The sequence below is a fragment of the Rhynchophorus ferrugineus genome, unplaced genomic scaffold (assembly GCF_030347505.1).
Source record: "Rhynchophorus ferrugineus isolate W39M unplaced genomic scaffold, kcgeb_rfMv2 rfM4, whole genome shotgun sequence".
NCBI classification, from domain to species: Eukaryota; Metazoa; Arthropoda; class Insecta; order Coleoptera; family Curculionidae; genus Rhynchophorus; species Rhynchophorus ferrugineus.
In genome coordinates this window covers 9688198-9713276 of record NW_027472583.1, presented here as the reverse complement: position 1 = coordinate 9713276, position 25079 = coordinate 9688198, and the positions used below count along the sequence as shown (strand labels likewise).

The 25079-nt window shown below is 32.9% G+C and overlaps 1 protein-coding gene across 8 annotated transcripts in view; it reads right to left on the bottom strand.

The window, feature by feature from the left end:
• Window positions 1-24962, bottom strand: part of LOC143195633 (multiple PDZ domain protein) — a 197867-nt gene extending 172905 nt beyond the window's left edge. For all 8 annotated transcript variants that reach the window (XM_076402925.1, XM_076402926.1, XM_076402928.1 and 5 more), the window contains exons 1-3: window positions 24781-24962; window positions 11358-11456; window positions 6668-6802 (exon numbers count right to left, since the gene is read on the bottom strand). In XM_076402925.1, coding sequence (XP_076259040.1) covers window positions 6668-6802; window positions 11358-11363 — 141 coding nt within the window. In that variant the 5' untranslated portion in view covers window positions 11364-11456; window positions 24781-24962. The remainder of the gene's footprint in view (window positions 1-6667; window positions 6803-11357; window positions 11457-24780) is intronic.
• Window positions 24963-25079: the final 117 nt, after the last annotated feature.

Genomic DNA, 25079 nt, shown 5'->3' with positions numbered 1-25079 from the left:
GGTCTCGATGTAGGTAATCAGTCATATAGTATTTGAGTACGCCCACAATACCTCTCAGGACTTTGTTCTGAAAAATTTGTATTTTATTTATATTACTCTTTGCAGAACATCCCCATAATGGAACTCCGTATGTCCTATGTCGTATGTCGTACATAGGTTTCAGTATATAATAGCACTTTATTATGTACTGATAATTGTGATTTTCTTCCAATTAGCCAGTACATTTTTCTATATTTCAATTCCAGTTCTTTTCTTTTCTTCTTTACATGTTCCTTATGATATAGTATTATTTAATGTTATTGGTGCTTGTACGGTCTGTTTATAGGTGAACTGCACATGTACAGATTTACTTTCATTAATTCTTATTTTCCCAGCTTGTGTCCAATTATTTATATTGTCACTTTCCTGTTGTAATTTTCCTGAGGCTTCTTCATTATTGCCTCCAACAGCTATAATCGCAGTATCATCAGCAAAAGTACCCATCGCAATATTCTTTTGTGGTATATCACAAGTGTAGAGTAGATAAAGTATTGGTCCCAGTACACTACCTTGTGGTACACCTGCTTTAGCTTCGTTTATTGTAGAGTAAGCTTCTTCTTGTTTGACTCTAAACATTCTGGTTGTAATATACGGTTTAGTTTGTTAGTTCGGTGTGTTGTTTTAGTAACATTTTCTGTAGTTAATGAACAAGGCCTTCATGCCAAACCTTATCCAAGACTTGTGCTACATCTAAGAATATAGCTGAGCATACTTTTTTACTTTCGTAGGCTTTTTCAATGACATCTGTTATTCTATGGATCTGGTCAATTGTTGAATGCTTGTTAATACACCCAAACTGGTGTGTTGGTATTATTGCTGTTAGTTGGTAATTGGTATCGTCGCCAAATTGATAAATTTGTGCAAAAGAACCTCATAAAGAATCGCGTTTCAAAAATTGAGTTGAGAAAAGCTAGCAGCTTCCGCCAATATTCCCTTTTAAACCCGACGATAAGAGAAACGCAATTAATTTCCCAATAACCCGGCAACAACAACAATCAAATATGACCCGCTGTAACACGAAAAAGTAATTTCGAAACTTTGCCTCTAAAAATAGTTCGCCCATTATCCGCAGCACATTCAGGCGTGCCGATCGAAAACAAGTGTGTGTAGAAACGGAGCTGGAAAAATCTTTCCGCCGTAATGAATCGTATAGGAAAACAAGGTCAAACTTCAAAGACGAAAGAGTAATTCGGAGAGCCGTTGGATTATTTTGAAAACTAGCCGGTGAACTTTCGCTGGATTCGCCTTGCGAACGTCCGAAAAAGAAAAACAGGCGAGTGAAAGATAGCGCGGGGGGAAGGGGGGATTTTCTTATTGGCCATAAAATAATCGGTGTTTGTTAAACGTTGAATTTTATAGTAAAAATCGATATATCATTTGTGACGGTAATGTTTGTTTTATAATAAACGTCCGAGCTCTTGTTTTATATAGTTTTCTCTATCGAGAAACGTGATGTATTGCGGGAAAATGTATAAAATAAAATGTCGATCGTCATAAATAACGCGGGATATAATTTCGGCTTTCGTTTTAATAATAAATTACGTTTTTGTCGGTGTCTTACAATAAATCATATCCGGAATGTTATTAATAGAGGAAACTTTAAAAACCCCACAGAACAGGATATTTTTTTATTATTATTCTTACAGAAGCTAAAGCAGGTGTACCACAAGGAAGTGTACTGGAACCAATGCTTTATCTACTCTACACTTGTGATATACCACAAATGGAGAATATTAATGGCTACATTTGCTGATGATAGTGCGATTATAGCTGTCGGAGACAGTAGTGAAGAAGCCTCACGAAAATTACAACAGGCAAGAGACAATATAAATAACTGGACACAAGCTTGGAAAATAAGAATTAATGAAAGTAAATCTGTACATGTGCAGTTCACCTATAAACAGACCGTACAAGCACCAATAACATTAAATAATACTCTCATTCCATATAGCAACAACGCTAAATATCTTGGAGTGAATCTTGATGCAAAACTTCGCTGGAAGAAACATATAAAGAAGAAAAGAAGAGAACTGGAATTGAAATATAGGAACATGTACTGGCTAATTGGAAAAAAATTACAATTATCAGTAGATCATTAATTGCTATTATATAAGCAAATATTGAAACCTATATGGACATACGGAGTACAATTATGGAATACAAATCTTTCACAACAAATCCTGAGAGATATTATGGGTGCACCTAAATACTATAGGACTGATTACCTACATCGAGACCTTCAGATACCCACAGTCAGTTAAGAAATCAAGAGAATTGCAAGGGGGCATGAGGAAAGACTTCATTCTCATGAGAATATTAAAGTATTGCAGTTTTTAGATACCACCAGAACAGGACACAGGCTCAAAAGAATCAAACCATCTGATCTTGTGTAGTGTTGTGTAATGACGTGCATAAAATAAAAATACAGCAGTGACATGTATAAACATTACTTCACCAGAGACTGAGATAGGGCCGATGGATCCTCCTACTTATATACCTAGATTTAAGTTATCAAAATGACAAATTGTAGGTTAGACGGAAACGACTAGTAACAATGTAACAATTAAATAATAAAAAAATATATAATATTACTCTTAGTGGTTCAATAATCTGCACAATGAGCCACAAGAATGTTTTATGTTTATATTATATGCATGACATGTATATAATATAACTTCACTAATTGATTTCTTGTGTAAAATATTATCTTAATTAGTTAGTCTTATTCTAAAGTCTATATATGCTCCATAATCAGATCGGATGGTGTTAAACTTTTTATTCTACGCCGTTTACTATCACGACTCTGGCGTGCCTCAGGGTTCCCCGCTGGTCCCAGTCTTATTTAATCCCTTTCTTCAGATCTGCCGAGAAAAGAGCACGTTGACGTCGCATTTTACGATGACATTGCTTTCTTCACAGCCTTCAGGCTCGAGGTTTCCATTCCAGAACGTTTACAGAAGCAGCAGATCATGCGGGCCAGTGGTTCAAATTCTGGATGTTGCAAATCAAACCCCTGAAAATCCAGGCCATCATTTTCCATAAGAAGAATTACGCGCAACTTAAGATCTATACCGCAACAAGTCCATGGCTGGATAACGTCAAGTAACTAGATCTCCAATTCGACCGACGGTTGGGTTGTCATTCACATATCCAGAAAGGTTCGGGAATAGAAAACCTGCTATCTTCTCTGATCTGCCCTTCTAGCAGACCCCCATCTCCATCAAATGTATATTTTACAAGATGTTAATTCGGTCCGTACCCGTCTGGGGATCTAATGTTTACTTCAAGTTTGTTACGCCCAACCAGATGAAACGGCTTCATAAAAGTTTTCCAAAATAAGATCCTCAGGAGAATCGTAAACGCTCCATGATTTGTCAGAAATAATCTAATTCACAGGAAACTGACACTCCAGAAATCAAGCACTTCATATCTCAATCCTTCCACAAATAACAACTCAGCTCAAGATCTTCTGAAAACGTTTGTTCTTGAGCTGGTGGAGATGCTAAGAGCTAAGCACCGCGTTCTGTTTTCATTTCCGGTTATTATTTGTTCCTGTCTAACCGTCACTGGTAAAGCTGTCACTTAAAAGAGTCACAGTGAGTTCATCTCTGTTCAACAGTCATTCAAAACTAACTTTTCAACTTTTATCTTATATTCCAATGCCCTATTTATTATTATTTATTGAGTATACTGCTACTGCTCCTACAGTACTGATGGCACCGCTGCGTTTCTTGATAACAAACGATAGCTCATGTGGTTATTGTATCATGATAACCTTCAAACGATATATGCGCTATCTGTTCAAGCAAAGCAATGACTTTAATAAGCTTTAATCATCAAAAAAGGCTAGAAGATGATATAGTGGCTTTAAACGCAGTGGTTCTAAAAAAACATCAAAAAAGTTCAAAATAGGTTTTTGTCGATTATTATTGTATATATATTGAAGTTGACAGAAGCGTGATGTAACAAATAATATCAGTGAAGTGTTATTTCAGCAAAATAATACACTATACATTCACAATTGCGCTTCAAATTGTTTTGCCATCCACTTTATAACCCAGATCTGGTCGGTGGTGACTACTCGAATTTATATACAACCGCAAATAAAAATCTTATTATCTAAACTGAAACCTATTTTGAAAGAAAACAAAAATTACCCTATGAAAATGAAAAAAGCATTATATTAAAAAAATAATGGAAAACTGGACTGAATTTATAACCCTTGACGACGAATATCTTAATGAATAAAGTTGAATTTTACCTAAAAGCTCTTTTATTATTTAGGCCAAGGACTTATTAGCAGATCTTTTATATATTTCTCTTCATTAGTCTGGCTAATTATTGCTTTCATTATCGATTAAAACAGCGTTTAGTATATTTTTTTTGTTTCCTTTTGCTTCAGAACCGTTAAAGCGTTGATAAAATGTTCTTTCTAAGAATGATTCTCTGATGAATAAATGTAATTTCCGAGAATACGAGGTTTCACCTTTTAAATATTAAAAAACTGGATTGCTTCTTACATACCTAAATATATCAATTAAATATAGTGTATTGCGGGTTATCGATCGACTCGAAAAGCCATAATTAACCCCTGATGAAGTACATCAGTACACTACCGAAGGCACCCTCTCCAACCCCATCTCCGAACGTAAGGAGGCTGATGTTACAGACATAAAGACCCTCTCCTGGCGACCCCCGTAACATCCCCACGCGCTCTGTAATATGGAATCTCTATGTGTTATCGCAGTATGTGTATTATTGTTAATTAATGTAAGATGTTTTGGGTAAATTTAGTGTCATTACATGTTCAAAAGTAAAACGTAAATATATTATTATTAATATATTATATTGAAGGATATTGATTATATTGAAAAAAAATTACATTAATATAATGCACATTAAAAGACATCTTAAAAAAATATTATTATTTCAGCAAAATGAAATACGAATTATTTCAACATCCACTTTATTTGCCAGGTTTACTTTCCTTTTTTTACTTTCATAGGCTTTTTCAATAACATCTGTTATTCTGTGGACCTAGTCAATTGTTGAATACTTGTTAATAAACCCAAACTGTGTGTTGGTATTAGGTCTTTCTCTCTATATCGTTACCAAATTGATAAAATAAATATATTATTATTAACCTATTATATTATATAATTGATAAAAAATAATTTTACATTAATATAATGCACATTAAAAGACATCTTTAAAAAAAACTGTCGTAGGGAAACGATACTCTTTTAAAAATACTGTTTTACTAGCTTCAACTTGCAGTTGGCGAAACTAATAAACAAATAATACACCCTATATTTTCATTACTCAAATATGGCGTTTCAATAGAACAAAAAGTTTTTACAATAAACCATGCTTGCGTTGGCATTCTATAATAAAATATTTCCGGAATAATATTCATATAGAGAAATTCAAAAAGTCAATAAAGTGGATTTAAAGTAAACCCATAAATATTCATTTATTCGCAATATGATCTTAGAACAGAAGTTGCTTTTGTAGTTTATGAACAATTTTGGGTGAATTTATATATTTAATAAAACGGTATTTCTATCCATTAAATAAGCTATAAAAAGTATAATAAATTCTATAAAACAATAAAAAAACAATATTATAATAACAACTAGGTATAATAAAAAAGAAAGAAATACTGGATAACAATTCAACTGATGATTCTAGAATATAATCTCTCCATTTTTTAGAACCGTAACATTCATCGAAATAGCAGACTTCCAGTTTGGATTTTGAAATAACCACTCAACAGTCGACCAAGGGCACAAAGTAACAGCGATTGTTGAAAAAACATTCAGAGAAAACAAATATTGACCTGCAATATTCCTGGACGTCTCACAAGCTTTTGACCGGGTATGACATTTGGAATTAATCTAGAAAATGAGCAACTTCCTATCGTGGAATTACTGCTGTCGATTGCTGGAATCATATCTTTTCGAAAGAAAATTTAAAGTCTCACATAAAGGGGCATTCTCAACACTTAAATCTATTTGGAGTTCCAAAGGGTAGGACCTTAGGGCCATTCCTGTATATGCTCTAGACTGCTGATATCCCAAGAACAACAGTAAATTGCATAGCGTATGTATTATTTTGAAAGTATATTCATTTTTCAACAGCGTGCATGGAAAGATCCAAAAAGTGATGGATGGATGGCATAAAGATTTGTTAGCGGCAATCAAGATACATAATTGATCGATTGGTTGTCGCTTCTGTACGACTACATCATATAAAACAATCATTGGCTAAGGTGCTAGGCTTTTTACCGGTTGAAGGACGTATTTGTCCATATATCGTAAAAAAGACTAATCATCATCATGCATCAACTTCATTGTTACTTGAAAAAGAAACCCAATATTTTGGAATTATTGAATTATTTTAACCTAAATATTAGATACCAATTAAGTAAATATGTAAAATATAACTGATTAATAATATCTATTCAAATATAAATACGTATTTTTGTACAGAATTCGATAGGGGTCATACTGTGATGAGAAGAATAGTAACCTTACGATATATCCTTGAAATTTTAGACATATAATATAATTCATACTAGACTTATTATGTGACAAATGTAATGCAAATGTTATAGAAAAAGACTCACCCTGTCTGCTACACCTCCAGGAAGGATAGTCTTCACTACGACCCCAGTGCTTCTGCCGCCTATGATGCCGAAGGCCAGGCCGGAGCCGTCGTTTATGAGATCTATGACTTCGACTTGGGCCCACTCGGTGTTTAACTGTAATAAATAGAATTATCACAATAAAATCGTAATTCAATATTTAATAGCACAATTATACACAGTTTTGGACCGGAGAAATGAAAAACTGTTTGGTAAACTGAGGGCCTAAATCCAAATCAGCAGACCGTTATTCAAAATTGGTTCTAGTTCTCGAGATATATAATAAATTAATTATTTGACTTTTTTAATCGACTTCAAAAAATGACGAGGTTCTATGTTCGCCAATTTCTCCGTCAATTATGGACCCAATGTTCAAAATTCTTTTTTTATTCGAAAGAGTGCACTTCCGATGTGGTCCTATTGGAACCCAGTTAGGATCTGACGGGGGAAGGAGGCAAAACCTCAACTTTCAAAGGAACGTACAATATTTTCACATATTTTTTATCTAAAATAATCAGGTATTGGTGTATAATGTTATTGCTGAACTGATCTAAAGTCGAATTTCGTCAATTAAAGTCGATGCCGAGCCTAAACAATACAAAAATAATAATATAGTTTTGTGACATATACAGAAAATTCATCATGCCTTCGTCCCGAAATCATTGGTATAACCTTTCGATTTTCGCCATATCTTGGTGTAGCCGCTATCCTTGCTCGTCGCCTGTGTCGTCCAAATATGTGTAAGGAATAAATCAAGATGTGAATGTGAACAATGTCATCAGACGTTAAATACGTTGTAAACTTTGCGTCAGCCATTACTTTTCAAATATCAAGTTCTACAAATACAATTTGTCTGATTTTTTCAAATTACAATTTTGGAAATAGTTATACCCAGACAAATTGACCATGAATCCGTACGTAGAAGTGGCTTCGACACTGATGATACACCTGGATATTTATTCTGTGCGATTTGTTTGCATTTTTAGTGAAAATTCATTGAACAAAAGTAGCAATCATTTATATGATTTTCTGTTATTTCCATAACGTTGGCATAGAAATGTAAGCCAGTAAATATAAAGTTTATTTGGTCTTTGCATTTTTTCGTTATGATTGATAAATTCCTTAAATAGAGCCGATATAATTTGACATCCTTCAACATCTGAGGCTGAATTTCTTCAATTTCGTGATGGATATTGTCCTTAAGATGTTGAATCGTTTGGGGCTTATTCACATACACTTTTGATTTTAAAAAACCCTATAAGAAAAGGTCTGGTGCTGTTAAACCCGGAGATCTGTCTGGCCATGCTAAATCGCCACTTCGGGAAATTAGTTTTCGTGGGAAAACATCATTCAATAATTGAATTAACAAGAAGTAACAATAATTGCAACACCTTGGTCAAAAAAAATAGGAACCAATAATGTTTCCATAATAAATACCATACCATACGGTTGCTTTTAATGGATGAAATGATGCTCCATGAATTAATTGAGGATTCTGTGTTCCTAAAAACTGACTGTTGTGTTTATTGATGTGGCCACTGAGAATTAAATGGGCTCATCATCAATTTACACGAAACATTTTCAATTTTACCAAACATCCTTATGATTGCATTACTCTACTCAACTTGTTGATCTCTCGGTAGCAATTTTTGGACTAAATGAATTTTGTACGGGAACATTTTCAAATCAGTTTCCAAAATTCACCTGACACTGCATGCAGAAATGTGTAACTAGGAATCACGTCTCCGAATTGATGTTTATGGCACAACTCTGTAACACTACGGCGCACCAGAGACATATTTTGAGTGTTACGAGACGTCCGTTATCTTCCAGAATGAGGCCTGTCTGCTATCGTACCGTATTGTCAAAAATTCACAGGTAAATGATAAATTGTAGTTTTGTGAGGCACTGGACGATTAGGATATTGTTGACGCAATTTCCGCTGAGTGGTAATAATGGAACGATTATTTTCAATAAATATTATCACTATGTCTGCTCGTTTTTGTGGCGTATTTTTATCCACAATAGAATTTGGACATCTGCACAACACAATGGTTAAAGCGAAACTGAACTAAACGTCACATAAGCAAAATGGCGCGTAATCAAAATGGTAGTGAGAGTTTTGCCCCATCTGTTATAATGTTAAAATAAATAAAATTTGGTAACATTAGTTATATGTGAGAGCTAAAATGAACTAAAACTCAGATTTGATGCGGCAACATTTTGACGTGATCAATTTAGATGACGTTAGTTCACTGTTTTATTGAACGGGCTATAGAATAGTATTTGAAAAAGAATACAAAACAAATCGGACAGAACTAACTGGATTAACAACAAAATGAAGACGTAATATTCACTAAGAATGTACGTGAAAAAGTAGCATATTTCCGCGACAACAATTTTCTTCTATATTTTCTGATGAAGTATGATCGCATACTAACCCCTTTTGACATATTACAAATTAACTGTATCGGGTATAGCTCTGTCGCCTCGCTTGACAAACAACCTATTTTGCCCGTAATTTTTCATCCCAAACGGGGGAAAAAAAACGTCCCCTCTCCCTGGGGCGCGGAGTTTTGCCATTTTCCAGGCACACGTTTTTCCCACGTAAATCCATATTTTGCTTAGTCACCAGATCCCATCGTGTTCCCGTCCCTGGCGTTTCTTTTTTTCTATTTTTCCTCCTGCGAATTCCGGCTAGTAACAGTTTATGCCGATATCGTGCAGAAAATGGGAAAACAATATTAGAACGAAATCGCTCCTCGCAGGACGGAGAATCGGCGTTTTTCCTCGGAATGGGTTTTCGATAAGGAGCTAAAGTGTTTTATAAGTTGGAATGGGGGAGGTGAGCTTGCGGATGCATATGGGATAAAATAAGATCAAAAATCCCGCCGGCGTTGATGGGTGAGGCTCTGAGGAAATTGAAAGGCAAAGCGGACATATTTTCAAACAAATATTTCGATAAAAATTGAAGTAAAAACGTTTGAAAACATAAGGTCACTAAATAGCTGTCTGTTAAAATGTTTTGTTATTTTTTAATAATTGTCCTTAGTGATACAACAATTTACCCAATAGGCATTGTGTATTTCTTATTAACCGACTTTCAAAAAAGGAGGAGGTTCTATGTTTGGCTGTATATATTTTTTAAATATATTCGCCGATTTCCCCGTCAATTATGGACCGATTTTCAAAATTCAAAATTTCTTTTTTATTCGAAAGAGTGCAATTCCGAGGTGGTCCCATTAGAACCAAGTCAGGATCTGATGGAGGAAGGGGGAACCATCAGATTTCAAGGGCTCGTTCAAAGTTTTCATATATTTTTTTAAAATAATCAGATATTTTTGTATAATGTTATTGTTAAACTGATGCGACGAAATATCGGCAATAGTTCAGTGTAAAAGCCATTCAGTTTGCTTTTTAAGCGCTAACCATAATATGGGACGTCATAGAAACATAGTAAGCAACAACAAGTATTCCTTTTTCTTATTTTTTTAATCATTTATGTAATAGCATTAGAATAGTTAACATACTATTGGGTGTTTGCATGTATTAGGACCATTTTCCACTTTGGGAAAAGGAGAAAATCGGTATAGTACATATTAATAAAAACATTTTCCATCATCATTTACTGACTCGGAGCTAAAATAAATTGGAAACAAACAAAATAATTGGACAATTAAATTGTAAATGTGACCAGTTATCAAAAACTAAAATGCCTTTAACCAAATTTCAACCATTTAAATATAATACTAAAACTGATAAAAGTATTTTGTTGATTGGCACTGTATACAATTAAACAAAAGTAGTGCGTCCCACTAATATCCATCATTTAGCCATAAATTTAAAATGTTTTTTTATAAAAGCTGTAAATATAATTTTTTAAAAACAAATATAGCAGACACTCGATAACGTAAACACTCAATAATGAAAGCATTGTGTTAATATAAACACAATATTCGTACATTATCGCTATTGAAATATTTTAGTTTGGTTATAAATATATGTATTTAATACACATATATTTACAATATACAGTAAGCATTTCGATATTGTTAACTATACTCGATCTAAATTAGTTGACATTAACGCGCGTCTATTTGTGTTCAACGCCACTTCTAAAGAAAAACAAAAATTATTAACCTCTACATCTAGTAACTATATGCCTATAAATTAGTTTTAAAGGAGTTTTTTATTTGAAGCCTTTACATTTACGTTTAGGAATTCTGGTACTTTATTTACAATTACGTTGGAAACTGGAAATGCATCAACTGTAGTCGGTAGCAATCCCCATTTATAGCAAATGCCGTCAAATCTTCAACTTTTGTTGGCTGTCCAGAAAGCTATTTGCCTTCGGTATGAGAATCACTACTTTTAAAACGTTGAAACTCTTACATGTACATACTATACATGTTAAAATCTATAATGCATGGTTGACTTTTTTAAAAGCAAAGCTTCCCGCAAATGCGATTTACTCAATGCAAATTGAGACATTTTCAACGCACTGAAAAATGATTTTGTTCACACTTCAGCGAAATGGCACTTACCAAAGTGAGGCTTCAACATGACGTTGGTTTAATCAATACACAGTAACACCATGTGTTCTAAATGCTTTAAAATTAATGTATATTCCAATACAGTAAACAAAATTACAATATCGGGTGCAGATACTTACCACCATCTCTTATTGCAACATGCGTCACTAGACCATCTCATCTGTTTCACAAACACGAACAAAGGAAAACCGAATGTCCAATATCGGCCCGTTACACTCCTGAAACAAAAACCGGCGTAAGTGTCAAGTGAATAACGACTGGATTTCTGGCAAAGCCCGTTTTAATTACTGAAAAAGACGACGGCTTCCTTACAAGATATAGCGGATGCAAATGTGGCTTACCGTAAGTTCAAAGACTGCTCCGTTGATGGCTTGAAAGCGTAAATCGAGAAAATAAAGATGCGCAGCATAATTTTCATGTAATGAATATTCAGACATGGCAATCTCTAGAATCATAGCTCAAGAAAGCGCCGTCTTAAGATTAAACGATGAGATTGAGAACATTACAACTTCATTTAATAAAAGTTAAAATACTAGGGTTTATTTATTATTACACTGTACAACAAAACGTATTTTTTTAAATGTTCTTGTTTTCTTGATGGGTTAAAAAAATTTTATTACTCTTCGTGATTCCACAATCTGCCCTATTGACAATAAGTATTTCTTATGTCTATATTATATATACATGGCATGTAGAAAATCACTTCATTAAGCAATCTTCTGTATAAAATATTATCTTAATTAATTAGTCTCATTCCAAAGCTTATTCTAAAGTCTACATATGTCCAGTAATCAGATCAGGTGGTGTTAAACGTTTTAGTCTACGCACTTCACTGTCACGTCACATATTTAGCTGATTAGCAAGTACATTGGGATGCACTGACACTCTTTCGAAGTACTTCACACAAACACGTTGAATTACTATCGTTATAGGTTCTAGAGGAATATCGCGTTGTATCCCTTTATTTGAAATATAGTACGGACCATGCAACACCTTATTTTGGAACCGTTGAATGATGGATATATTAGATTTGCTAGCGGTACCCCATACTTGGATTCCATATGCCCAAATGGGCTTGAGTATAGACTCATACAGCAATACCTTATTATCTAATGATAACTTGGATTTGTGCCCGATGAGCCAATACATCTGATATAATTTTAGTCCCAGTTGTTTCCGTTTAGAGAGTATGTGCTTCTTCCAGGTTAGGCGTCGATCTAAGTGCATACCAAGATATTTAACATGCTCTGCTTGGGGGAGTTGACGATGATTGATATTCACTGGTGGATATGTTCTTCTACGCAGGGTAAACGTTATATGCGTGGATTTTGTTTCATTGGCTTTAATGCGCCATGTCTTCAACCATAACTGCATTTGCTCCAGGTGGGTTTGTAGGTTTATTGATGCTGTGACTGGATCCTCATGGGATGAGAGATTGCTGTATCGTCTGCATATATTGCCACAGTAGTTATTTTTGTAGTGGGCAGGATGGGTTAAAATTACAGTCATTTTTATTAAAACAATAACAATTAATGAAATCAAACAATGAAACAACAACAATTTATAACCTTTAGTTGTTCTTTGTTGCTATAGTTGGTAGTAATTAAAGTAATATTGTAAATAGATAAATACGTTTAGGCAGGTATTAAGCTAAATTGTGTGTATATAGTAGATTATAAAATACGTGTCGTAGATAGGTTATATAAGGTGTGTTTATATTTATTTCGTTATTACAACGATTATTATGTATATATTTTATTTAAAACTTTTTTTTTGTTAAAAATCTAAGTTTGATTATTTTTTAATTTTTAGTAAGTTCCTTAGTTATTTTTCGAAATCGGTTTAATTTGTTAAAAATATTTTTTATATCAACCTTATTTAAGTTTATTTAGAGAGATATATCAAGATAAACAACTCAGATTTCCTCATAATCAACTCGTTCTATATTAAATTATTAAGACATGATCTATGATTAAATTTCTACTTCGGTTACACATAAGTACTTGATATATGATGAAAGGAAGTATTGTTACTATCGTTGTTTACTTCATTCATGTAATTATAATTTAGTTAATGTCAGTAAATAATAATTTTAAAAAGAATAATAGAACTCTATTACTATTCCAGACACACTAGCTACGAAATATAGTAAAATAAGTGAAGTACAAAATACTTAACAGTAGAATACTTGTGTTATCTTTAAGTTGTGTTATCAAAACTGCAAGGTGATAATTTTAAGATGCATATACTAATGTTTAGCACATGATTAATAAAAGTTTACTTCTACAAAGCTGATAGTAACTACGATACTAATTAATACATTAAAACATTACATTTGATGATATTTCTTTTTTTTTTAACTTTTATTAGGTCTATAAAATAACAAGTCCCCGGCCTACCACAGTAAAATACATTTTTTTGGCAAAATTAGTTTACAACATAATTCCCTTCAAGAGTGATACTTATAGCGACACTCAACTTTTCGATACTATTTTTGTAATACGATTTGTTTTGCTTCAAAATAGGCCTCAGTTTCGTCGATCACCTCTTCATTCGACGATAATTTCTTTCCAGCGAGCATTCTTTTGAGATCTGAGAACAGGAAATAGTCGCTGGGGACCAGATCTAGAGAATACGGTGGATGAGGAAGGAGGTCAAAGCCCAATTCATGGCTTTTTGCCATCGTTTTCACTGACTTGTGACACTGTGCATTGCCTTGGTGAAGCAGCACTTTCTTTTTCTTCAAATGCGCCCGTTTTTCGGCAAATTCGTCCTTCAAACGGTCAATGAAAATTATTCCATGCGCATCCCAAAATACAGACGCCATAACCTTGCCAGCCGACTGAGTGCGTTTTCCCACGCTTTGGAACGGATTCATCGTGTATCCACTCAGATGACCGTCGATTGGACTTCCGAGTGAAATCAAAAACTCGGGTTTATTACGCTTGATTATCTTCAAACACTGCCCCCAATCATCAACCCGTCGTTGTTTTTAGTTAAAAGTGAGCTCGCGCGGCGCCCACGTTGCACAGAGCTTTCTCATACCCAAATAATCGTTAATGATATGATGTACATGTTCAGTTGATATCTTTAGATTGTCTGCTATTTCATTCAATTTCAATTTACGGTCATTCAAAATCGTTTTGTGGATTTTAATGTTTTCATCGGTAAAAACATCTTTTGGGCGTCCACTGCGTTCCCCGTCTTCGGTGCTTATTTCACCACGTCTAAACTTAAGATACCAATCCTTGATGGTTGATTTTACTGGGGTAGTGTCCGGAAACTCAGCATCTAGCCAAGTGTTTGCTTCAACTATATGTTTTCCCTTCAAGAAGCAATATTTTATCAACACGCGAAATTCCTTTTTATCAATTTTTTTCACAATAACAAAAGTTGCTTCACTCAAAATGCTATAATTCACAAACTAATGATCCGACAGCTAAGCTGTCAAAATTATACACGCCTCTTTTGAAGGTTAGGGCTAACTAAAAAACATATGGATTTATATGGTTGCACAAATTGTAATTTTGAAATTTAATTAATTAATTAATTAATTAATTATGAAATCAAATACTTTTACAAAATTTATATTAACATACAAAATTGAACTAAATATATAATTATACTTTCAATAAGGATTCTTCAACTAGCTATCTGCTTGATATTCTTTACTTTACTTGATTTCATCATATATCAGTTGCACTCAGCGGGGTAAATACGTCCCATGAACATACTTGATGCTTGAGAATAACCAATTTTTGAATAGATTGTCATTATCGATTAATCGAAACATTATCATTATTAGGGACTTATAGTGATTGTCCGAATTTAGAGAAAGAAAACGAAGAGATAAAAGCTACTGAACGGTATTTTGCATATATTTGAAATAAATACTGAAGTTGAGAGAAATCATGCTAAAAAAATCAGGTCATTTACTGCCATAAATTCTTTTTTTCTTCTGATTCCCTGAACTTGAACCCCTAATAGCAAATAAAAATTAAATAATAAGGAAAATTGAAATTAGTTAATGGCTTTTTGAATATATAATAATGGTTTTCCTTGAATTTATTCGCATTTATTTTACTTTCACGGTCATAACATGGTCTCTCAGGATTTTCTTTCCGTGTTAGTCACAAATTAGTACCTTTCCCTTTATTCAGAAATGAATTCTAAGCTGAAATAAATAACCCCTCCGAGATGATGATGAGTAAACCAGCTCATTAAACCTGACCCATAGGGAATACACCGAAAATTTATTACGCTTTATTAAGATTAATTTATACCACTTTTCTTCCTTGTAACTACCCCGAAAACTATTTTTCAACTCGAGTATTATCAAAGGACCATTATGAAACTTACAATGGAAACCTTTCTCCACCGACGATCCAATTTTACTGTGTACATTCAAAAAGCTCCCCAAAAAAAAAACGTTAAATCCTGTCGCGTCGCACTACAAAGGAGAAATGCAAATCGGTCCGAATAAAAACTCTAAAACATATTGATTATATTCAGTAGCTTAATTGAAAACCCTTTCGTACAATCGCAATCGAGCGTTTCGGCCCTTTCGGCTGGCAATAGTTTCGATTGAGAAGCCGTTTTAATAAGCCCTTTCTGGCCTTTACCGAATCGATTTAGTGAAGTTTGTTGATCGCTCTAATAGCTATTACGAATTTATGTAGTGTTTACGAATAACTGAATAAATAATTAAGTGTTGGAAATAAGTCGTAGCGTTTTTCCACAAATACATTGATTGTTTTTCGCTCTAGTAGTAATATAATTCAATTATTAAATGCTACAGTGATGAAATTATGATTTTACCAGAAAAGTAGCGAAAAATAATCGATCAACACACAACACATACAATATATTATTGACTAGATCACCTGGTAAACTTCGTATAACCTGCATCTATCTTACAAAATTTCTCCTACCATAACAATAACCACTTATTTCATTGTTGGTGAATGAAACCTCCTCGCGTACTCACCGGCAGGTGTTTTGACAGGTCTGGAGACGATATTATGGCTTTCAAATTGTATTTAATCCAATACTATTTTGAACACTTTAACTAAACCGTTGTTCCGATGAAAAAACGTTTTTAGTTCTTGGATAATAGTTCAAAAACAAAATAAATGTCAGGCAGAATCATATTTTGATCTATCTTCTAACTATTCGCCAGTAATTATAACAGTTTTTTCAAAAATTAACATCAAAAGCCACCTTCTTTGTGTAATAATAGAACTATCTAGCCACTATTTAAATAAAAAATAGACATAAGAATAATAACAGAAGCTGATATAGAAACGGTAGCAATAAACTTTACAACAAATATACAGGAAGAAGGATACATACCTCATGTACAATCCAGGGAAAGAAACAAAAATAAGAAGATTATGAATCAATTAGCTGCAAGAAAATTCAATAAAGCAATAAAGGAGGTGAAGAATTTTTAATAACCAGTGATTGGGCTTTAAAAAATGACCAGGGATTGGATTGAGAATAAATAAAGAAAAGGCTCATATTCTCAAATTGCTTAAAAGTGTATTTGAGCCTTCCACCTCTATCGAGCTATCCAAAAACAAAGCAAATAAAATTCATTTACGAGACATGGTTATTGTTAAAGAAAGATAAAAGAATATACAAGCGGTAGAAATGAAATATCTCAGAAGAATTATGGGTGTAACAAATGGCGGACAGGATGAGAAGTAAATAAATAATAAAAGGCCTCAAAATTGAATGTGTGGAAGAGTACATTGAAATGAGACAACTCAGTTGAACACTTACAATGCAAGAAGGGTACAAGACAAGTAAACAAACCTGGGGCAAATGTATCAGATAAATTCTTAAGAAGAGATGAAACACCCTGACCGAAGAGCAGATACAGAATAAATGGAAGAAATGTACACATGGAGCAAGAGAGAATAGACAATAAAGATAATTTACCAACACCACTGTTATGCCTCTTTAGAGTTGTGTGAATTAATTATTACTTAATTATTACATTGTTACTAGTCCTTTCTTTCGTCTAACCTACAATTTGTCTTTATTGGTCCTATTTCAGTCTCCGATGAAATAATGTTTATACATATCACTGTTGTATTCTTTATTATATACACCTCACTACACAACACTACACAAGATCAGATGGTTTGATTATTTTCTGTGATCTGGTTCTGGTGGTACCCAAAAGCTGTAATACTTCAATATTATCATGAGAATGGAGTCTTTCCTCATGCCCCTTGCAATTCTCTTGATTTCTTGACTGACTGTGAGTATCTGAAGGTCTCGATGTAGGTAATCAGTCCTATAGTATTTGGGTACGCCCACAATACATCTCATGACTTTGTTCTGAAAATTTTGTATTTTATTTATGTTACTCTTTGCAGAATATCCCCATAATTGAACTCTGTATGTCCATATTGGTTTCAGTATTTGTTTATATAATAGCAATTTACATACATACATTATAATAGCAATTGTGATTTTCTTCCAATTAACCAATACATTTTCCAATTCCAGTTCTTTTCTCTTCTTCTTAATATGTTCCTTCCAGCGAAGTTTTGCATCAAGATTCATTACGAGATATTTAGCGTTGTTGATATAAGGAATGATATTATTATTTAATGTTATTGGTGCTTGTACGGTCTGTTTGTAGATGAACTACACATGCACAGATTTATTTTCGTTAATTTTCATTCTCCAAGCTTGCGTCCAATTATTTATATTGTTACTTGCCTGTTTTCTAGCTTGTAATTTTCGTGTGGCTTCTTTACTATTGTCTACGAGAGCTATAATAACGGTATCATCAGCAAATGTAGCCATTGTAATATTTTCCATTTGTGGTATATCACAAATGCTTTATCTACTCTATACTTCTGTGTAGAGTATAGGTCCCAGTACACTTTCTTGTGATACACCTGCTTTAGCTTCTTTTGTTGTACAATAAGCTTCTTCTTGTTTGACTCTAAACATTCTGGTTGTAATGTACGATTTTAATAGTTCGGTGTGTTGTTTTAGTAGAATTTTCTGTAGTTTATGAACAAGGCCTTCATGCCAAATCTTATCGAAGGCTTGTGCTACATCTAAATATATAGTTGAGGATACATTTTTACTTTCGTAAGCTTTTTCAATAACATCTATTATTCTGTGGAACTGGTCAATTATTGAATGCTTATTAATAAATCCAAACTGGTGTGTTGGTATTAGGATTTTTCTCTCTATGAACAATAAATAATGATAGAGTAAAAATAAATTTGAATACTCATTAAATACCTTTAAAATATGTTGAGCATTGTTTAATCATAAAAAATAAGAAAGCCAAGTTAGCATTTAAGAATTTGTTAAAAGGGTCATTATTAATTAATTAATTTATTTTTTTAAATAATTCCAAAAGAGTTCTGTTTGTATAAATACTATCACATTGGTTAAACAATAAATTCACATTACGAATAACCCACTATATAAAGTGAGGCAACAAGTAAGACCGGAGCAAAACTAGATGAAGTTCAAAGGACAAAGGAAAAAGGACTTCAGGAAAGTTTAAAAATTCTGTCGCCAACTGGGGTAACAGAATATTTATAATGGAAAACAAAATCAAGGCTCAAAAAAACCCTCAACATCAAAACCCAACCTTTAGCTAAGAACAATAAAAAAAAGGCTGACTTTTCTTTGATCACTTTACATATGTATTTCAACCCTTCTTGTTTATGTTTAATATAGATAAAAACATTTAAATTACCTACACATTTCAAATGAATCGGCCTCATGAATATATTATGAAAATATCATATTATACGGTATCTATTGGTAAGAATGCGAAGTACCAATATAAACAACTATTGAACAGACTATATGGAAATTAACACCATGTAGTTTATGATTGGCTAGTTGTGCGCAGACGCAGGTGCACTTAAATAAAGTTAAAAACAAATTAGTTTGGTTATGTATGACATTTTTATTGTTTACATGTCCGTATTATGATGAGAAGTCATTTATAGTATATCCAATAAAACAACCAATTCAACCAAGTACAAACACAATCGAATTTTATAGACTAGAATATATAGTATGTTCAAAGTTATGTTGTACATACGCGAACTAAATTTATGACGTCGAAACGTCGCAATGTTGCCGCATTAACTCTGAGTTTTAGTTCAGTTTGGCTTTGACATACAACAAAATTCTAATCTAAATAAAATAATTAAACAAACAGTATTTATCAAATATAATTTATTTTAACATTAAAGTATATCTAAAAACTACAGATGAGAATTATACAGCCACAATAGTTTATAGGTTAATGTTATAACCTCTTATCACTATTGCTTTTAAGAATTTTGCATACCTCTGACAACCGAAGGATTTTGACAGGCTCATTCGTTTACGTGTTCAAACTAATCAGATAGCATTGTGTCTCTTTTTAATTAGAATGAAATGCAAAGGAAAATATTGTTTAATTCTAAAACGAATTTACAAATTGCAACATGCAAAAAAACTTTGAATACACTATAATATAATTACAGGACATATATCTGGTGCAATTTTAATTGTTCAGTGCAGCTGTATGGTTTACGATAGTAGCTCTAATTGACATTTTGTATTTTCTTTGACTACGGTCTTTGAAACGGAAAGCCACCGTGTCTTGCGAACTGTGAATTTCCGATCCGATTCACCCGATCGTCCCTCTTATAGCCACAAAATTATCGCGTTGCAGCAAGAATATAAAACAACCGCCATTGTTTCCGTTTTAAAATACATTTTTTCTACTACCCGACATGAAACGAGGCCTATCGAAACCAACAAAATACGAACGTAAAAAGTATTCTAAAAAGAAGTCGATTTTTAATGGAAATGTCACGACCAAATCTGTTAGTCGTATATTCTTTATTTCAAACGTTTTACAAGAACGAGTTTTAATAATAATAAATTGTTAAGGGCTTTCATGTATTCTGGTCATTTTTTCACATTAAAAAGCCATATATTGAGGAAGTTGGTACTATATATATATAAATTCTTTTCAAAATCAGCCAATATTTTCCTTCTCATTTTATTTTAGCTAAAAAGAGGCACAATGCTGCCTGATTAGTTCGAACGCGTAAACCAATGAGTTTGTCAAAATCGTCCGGTTGTCAAACGTATGCAAAATTCTTGAAAGCAATAGTAATAAGTGATTATAACTCTAACCTACAATCTATTCAAAGTTTTTTGTACATACGTCATCAAGATATTTAATCTATTGCCTGCCGCAATTTGTAAATTCGTTTTAGAATCAGACAATATTTTCCTTCTCATTTTATTTTAGCTAAAAAGAGGCACAATGCTGCCTGATTAGTTCGAACGCGTAAACCAATGAGTTTGTCAAAATCGTCCGGTTGTCAAACGTATGCAAAATTCTTGAAAGCAATAGTAATAAGTGATTATAACTCTAACCTACAATCTATTCAAAGTTTTTTGTACATACGTCATCAAGATATTTAATCTATTGCCTGCCGCAATTTGTAAATTCGTTTTAGAATCAGACAATATTTTCCTTCTCATTTTATTCTAGTTAAAAAGAGACGCAATACTGCTTGATTAGTTCGAACACGTAAACTAATGCGCCTGTCAAAGTGGTCCGGTTGTCAGACGTATGCAAAATTCTTGAAAGCAACAGTGATAAGAGGTATAACTCTAACCTATAAACTATTGTGACTATAAAATTAACTGTGTTTTTAGATGTACTATAATGTTAAAATGTGTTAAAATAATGTTAAATGGTGATGAAAACATTGAAACATTTTGAATTGCGTTGTTTTGAAATTTAGATGACGTATGTACAAAATAACTTTAAATAGTCCTTCCAATAAAATAACTAATGCAGATTATCAAAATTTATAATGCAACGTTGCCGCAAATTTCCCTTCCCCATAGCCTTGTCCTTAACATTGCAAAATTATAATATTTTACTAGTAATTCATACCTTATACACTTATTTTCGCATTTTCTGCTGCTAAATTTCTCTATTATATAATAAATAATTATATTACCTCGACAAACTCAAAAAACATTAAATGAACCTAAAAATTACTTCTTACCACAACTCTTTTAAACAACAACGCATAGCTGTGAAATCTGTCAAGCTACTTTGAAATAAATGCACATAAGCAGTTTTGCCCAATCAGCTCGCACGCCAAATTCATTTTATTACTATCGTCTCTGATTTTGATGTCGAAGTTTATGAAATTATAGAGAACTGTCAGATTAATGTTTCCTAGCATGTGCAACTAGTGCATGGAGTGGGGCAAAAGTCCCGCTACCATTTTGATTACCTATAACTTTGCTCAAAGAAAAGATAAGTAAGCTTGGTTTTCATAAAAAGTTTATTTGGTCTTTACATTTTTTTTTCGTTATGATTAAAAAATTATATCTGCTAAATGGTGATTCGCTATGCGACTTTCGGCTCTTTCTAAGGCATTTTTCATGACATCCTGCGACACCTGTGACTGATTTTCTTCAATTTCGTGACGAATATTATCTTTAAGATATCGAATTGTTTGTGCGGATATCGGATTGCTAAATCACCACTTCGCGAAATTAGTCTTCGTGGAAACCACATGTTCTCTAGTCCATGCTCTTCCATTTCAGGCACAAGACAATTTCAAATCATATCTTGATACCGTTCAGCAATAACAGTGACTGCGACTTCAAAAAAATAGGAACCAATGATGTTTCCAGTATGAATACCACACTATACATTTGTTTATAGTGGATGCAATGATGTTTCATGAATTAATTGAGGATTCTATGTTCCCCAAAACCGACTGTTCTGTTTATTGATGTGGCCACTGACAAGAAAATCGGCTTCACCGCTCATTATCAATTTAAATGAAAAATATTCAATTTCACCAGACATATTTCTGCTCGTTCTGGTGGCGTATATTTATCCATAATAAAATTTGGAGATCTGACAACACAATGATTAAAACGAAAGTGAGCTAAACGTCACATAACCAAGATAGCGAGAAATCAAAATGGTATAATAAACCTTATATACCAAAATTTAATCCTAAATTTTAATTTTATATTATATAAAGTACTGTAGAATAAACATAAACCGCAAAACAAAGAAGTAATTCGGAAAATAAAACTCGGCATGGAAAGTTAACAGACACAACAAGCTTCTATTAATTTCTAGGCACATTGCCAGATTTTTCCTGGAACACTTTCGGATTATAATTGCAATTTTTTATCAATTTATTTACTTGTTTTCATCATCGAATAATGTCAGGGAGTTTGATATAATTTTACCACATGTATTTATTAATTACTAAAGGAAACAGTTATAAGCACTGTGAATTAATTTTAACGGAAATCCGCTGGTTTTTTTCCTGTAAATAAAAAACTCATCATACATTTATGGTTGAAAGCATTGTTCGTATCCGTCCCCCATTTTTCAATCAATATATAAATTATATATTGGAAAATATTTCTATATTAAAAAAATTATAATTTCCTATATTTACTTCATCGTAAAGCCAGAATGTGTCACTGATAACAAAAAATAATCAGAAAGAGCTATTTCGAGTGAATACGACGAATATCGGCGCAGATAAACGAGTGTTGTCATGTTTTAAATCGCTTTACTACATGCCTGCCAGTATTACGATCGATTTTCAAGGCTTGAATAGAATACAATCACACTATATACTTGTCCCAATAAATGATTATAGTCTATCCAATAAAACGGCCAATGAACGTCATCAAAATTTTTGACATCTGCACGTCTCTATATTGCCGCATTAACTGAATATTTTAGTTTACGTTTGGCGGTTTGTTACCTCTAATTTTCATTATCATTTATATTTTGAAAAAATCTGTATTACGAATCACTTATGAGTAAGGGTAGGACGGAACTAATAGCACCACTTATGGCTTTGGAACAAGAGACAAATTTTATTTACATCGCTGATCTTTTATACAATTTTTACCAACGTTGATACAAATTACAAAGCCTTCTACTGGTTGTTCTTCTTCTTTTCTACATTCTAAAAATTGGCTCTTGTATCGACATAAATTATCTATGATATGCATTAGCTTTTTTATTGAATAGACTATATAAAATTTTGGGCCTAGCTAATAAAACGACACTGTTACAAAACAGCATTTTTTCTTTTATTCGTCATTCCTTGACGCAATAAATACAATAACGCCATATAATATTCATTATAAATATTTTCTATAATAATATTTACTATTTTATTCATTATTTGGAAAATAATCAAAACCAAAAGTTCAACATTTAAGAATAGGTTAGACTTTAAACGTTAAGTGGTGCCGCTATCTATATGTCACGGCCAGGGCTACTGATTGATGTGTCTGAACGCTGTCTTACTGTGTGTGAATGTTTATTAACGTTTCAAACAGTACATTATCTGCAAAATTAAAGTGAATTTTCGAAAGGAGGATTCTCTATATTGTTTTTTTTTAATCTATGACAATCAGCTCTAACTATTTTAGACCTAGACGATTGAACCTAACGTCAAGATTGAAAAAAAAGACTGAATAGTTTATCACGGTGTCAACTACTTTATGTATGTTACTCTATGGTATTAACTTCTGGTAAAGCTTACGAGATGGTTACTGATACACGTGAAGACCGTCATTCGAACCGGCAATTATGTTAACAGATAATTAGCCATTTTTCCACTTCAAGTACTGTAACGTATGAATTTCACAATAGAAGCTTAAAAGGGTTTACGATCACTAATGAATGAGATATAAACTAAATGAATTCCTTAAAATTCTTATAACTAATAATATTGCTAATGGAACTATAATTTTTAGTATTTAACTAAAAAAATAGTTTTTGAAACTATTTTTTTGTGTTCTTTTATTAATAAAAATTTAATTCTAATAATAATTTTTACACAGATATTTAAAATTTACTACCATATCTAATAATAGTATTAACGATAAGTGTTTTAACAAAACAATAACTTCAGTTACATGAATTTCCGTAAAATAACAAAAACTTTCTTAGAATTGTCTTTGGAACTCTATGTCCCTTCATTATTTCCAAAGATAATCGATACCACACATTAACCGCGATAATATGAATGAAACAATCGGACCAAATAAACGGAATTTGTAACAGTAACATCAAAACAAATAACGAGCATGTGGTATTTATTTAAAATATTTTTTTCATATGTTTATATTTTGGGCTTAGTCATAAATACGACACAAGTAACGTCTATTAGACTGGTAGCTATTTTTTTTGCTTAATTCGTATCAAAAAATTCTAAAACTTAAGCAACATACGTTTTAGGATGTTACTTTTATACTGTACACCGTTTTCTAATTATTTTTCAGAGAAATTATAAGTAATATATGTAAATTTAAAAACTCCGTATATAAAGAAAAAGAAAACTATAATCAATGCAACACAATAAACAGATCGGTTTAAATCTGGCTGGTGACAATAACAACTGGTAGAGAAAGAAAACGGTTTTGATGATAAAAGTCTCTCGCTCCGCTGCGATCACAAAAAGTCTGGAAACTTACCATTTTCTGCAGTTTAGTTTAGCTGGGTTCGAACATTTTCACACCGACGCTGATTGTTTTGAATTAGTATCAAGCAACGCTTCGAAACTGCAGATTTCCTGTCAATTGGATGTGTCGGCTGAACGCGTCGATATCGTTTATTGAGGTTCTCATGCTCGCCGTTAGAAAACTGACTTTCCACTGGTGTACTGGGAACGAAGTTGGCGTCGGCGTCAGTACAGGCGCATGGTCGGAAAAGCGGGATGAGAGTGGGAAATGGACCCAGTAAGCTTCGATCGTCCGAACAGATAGTCTGCCCT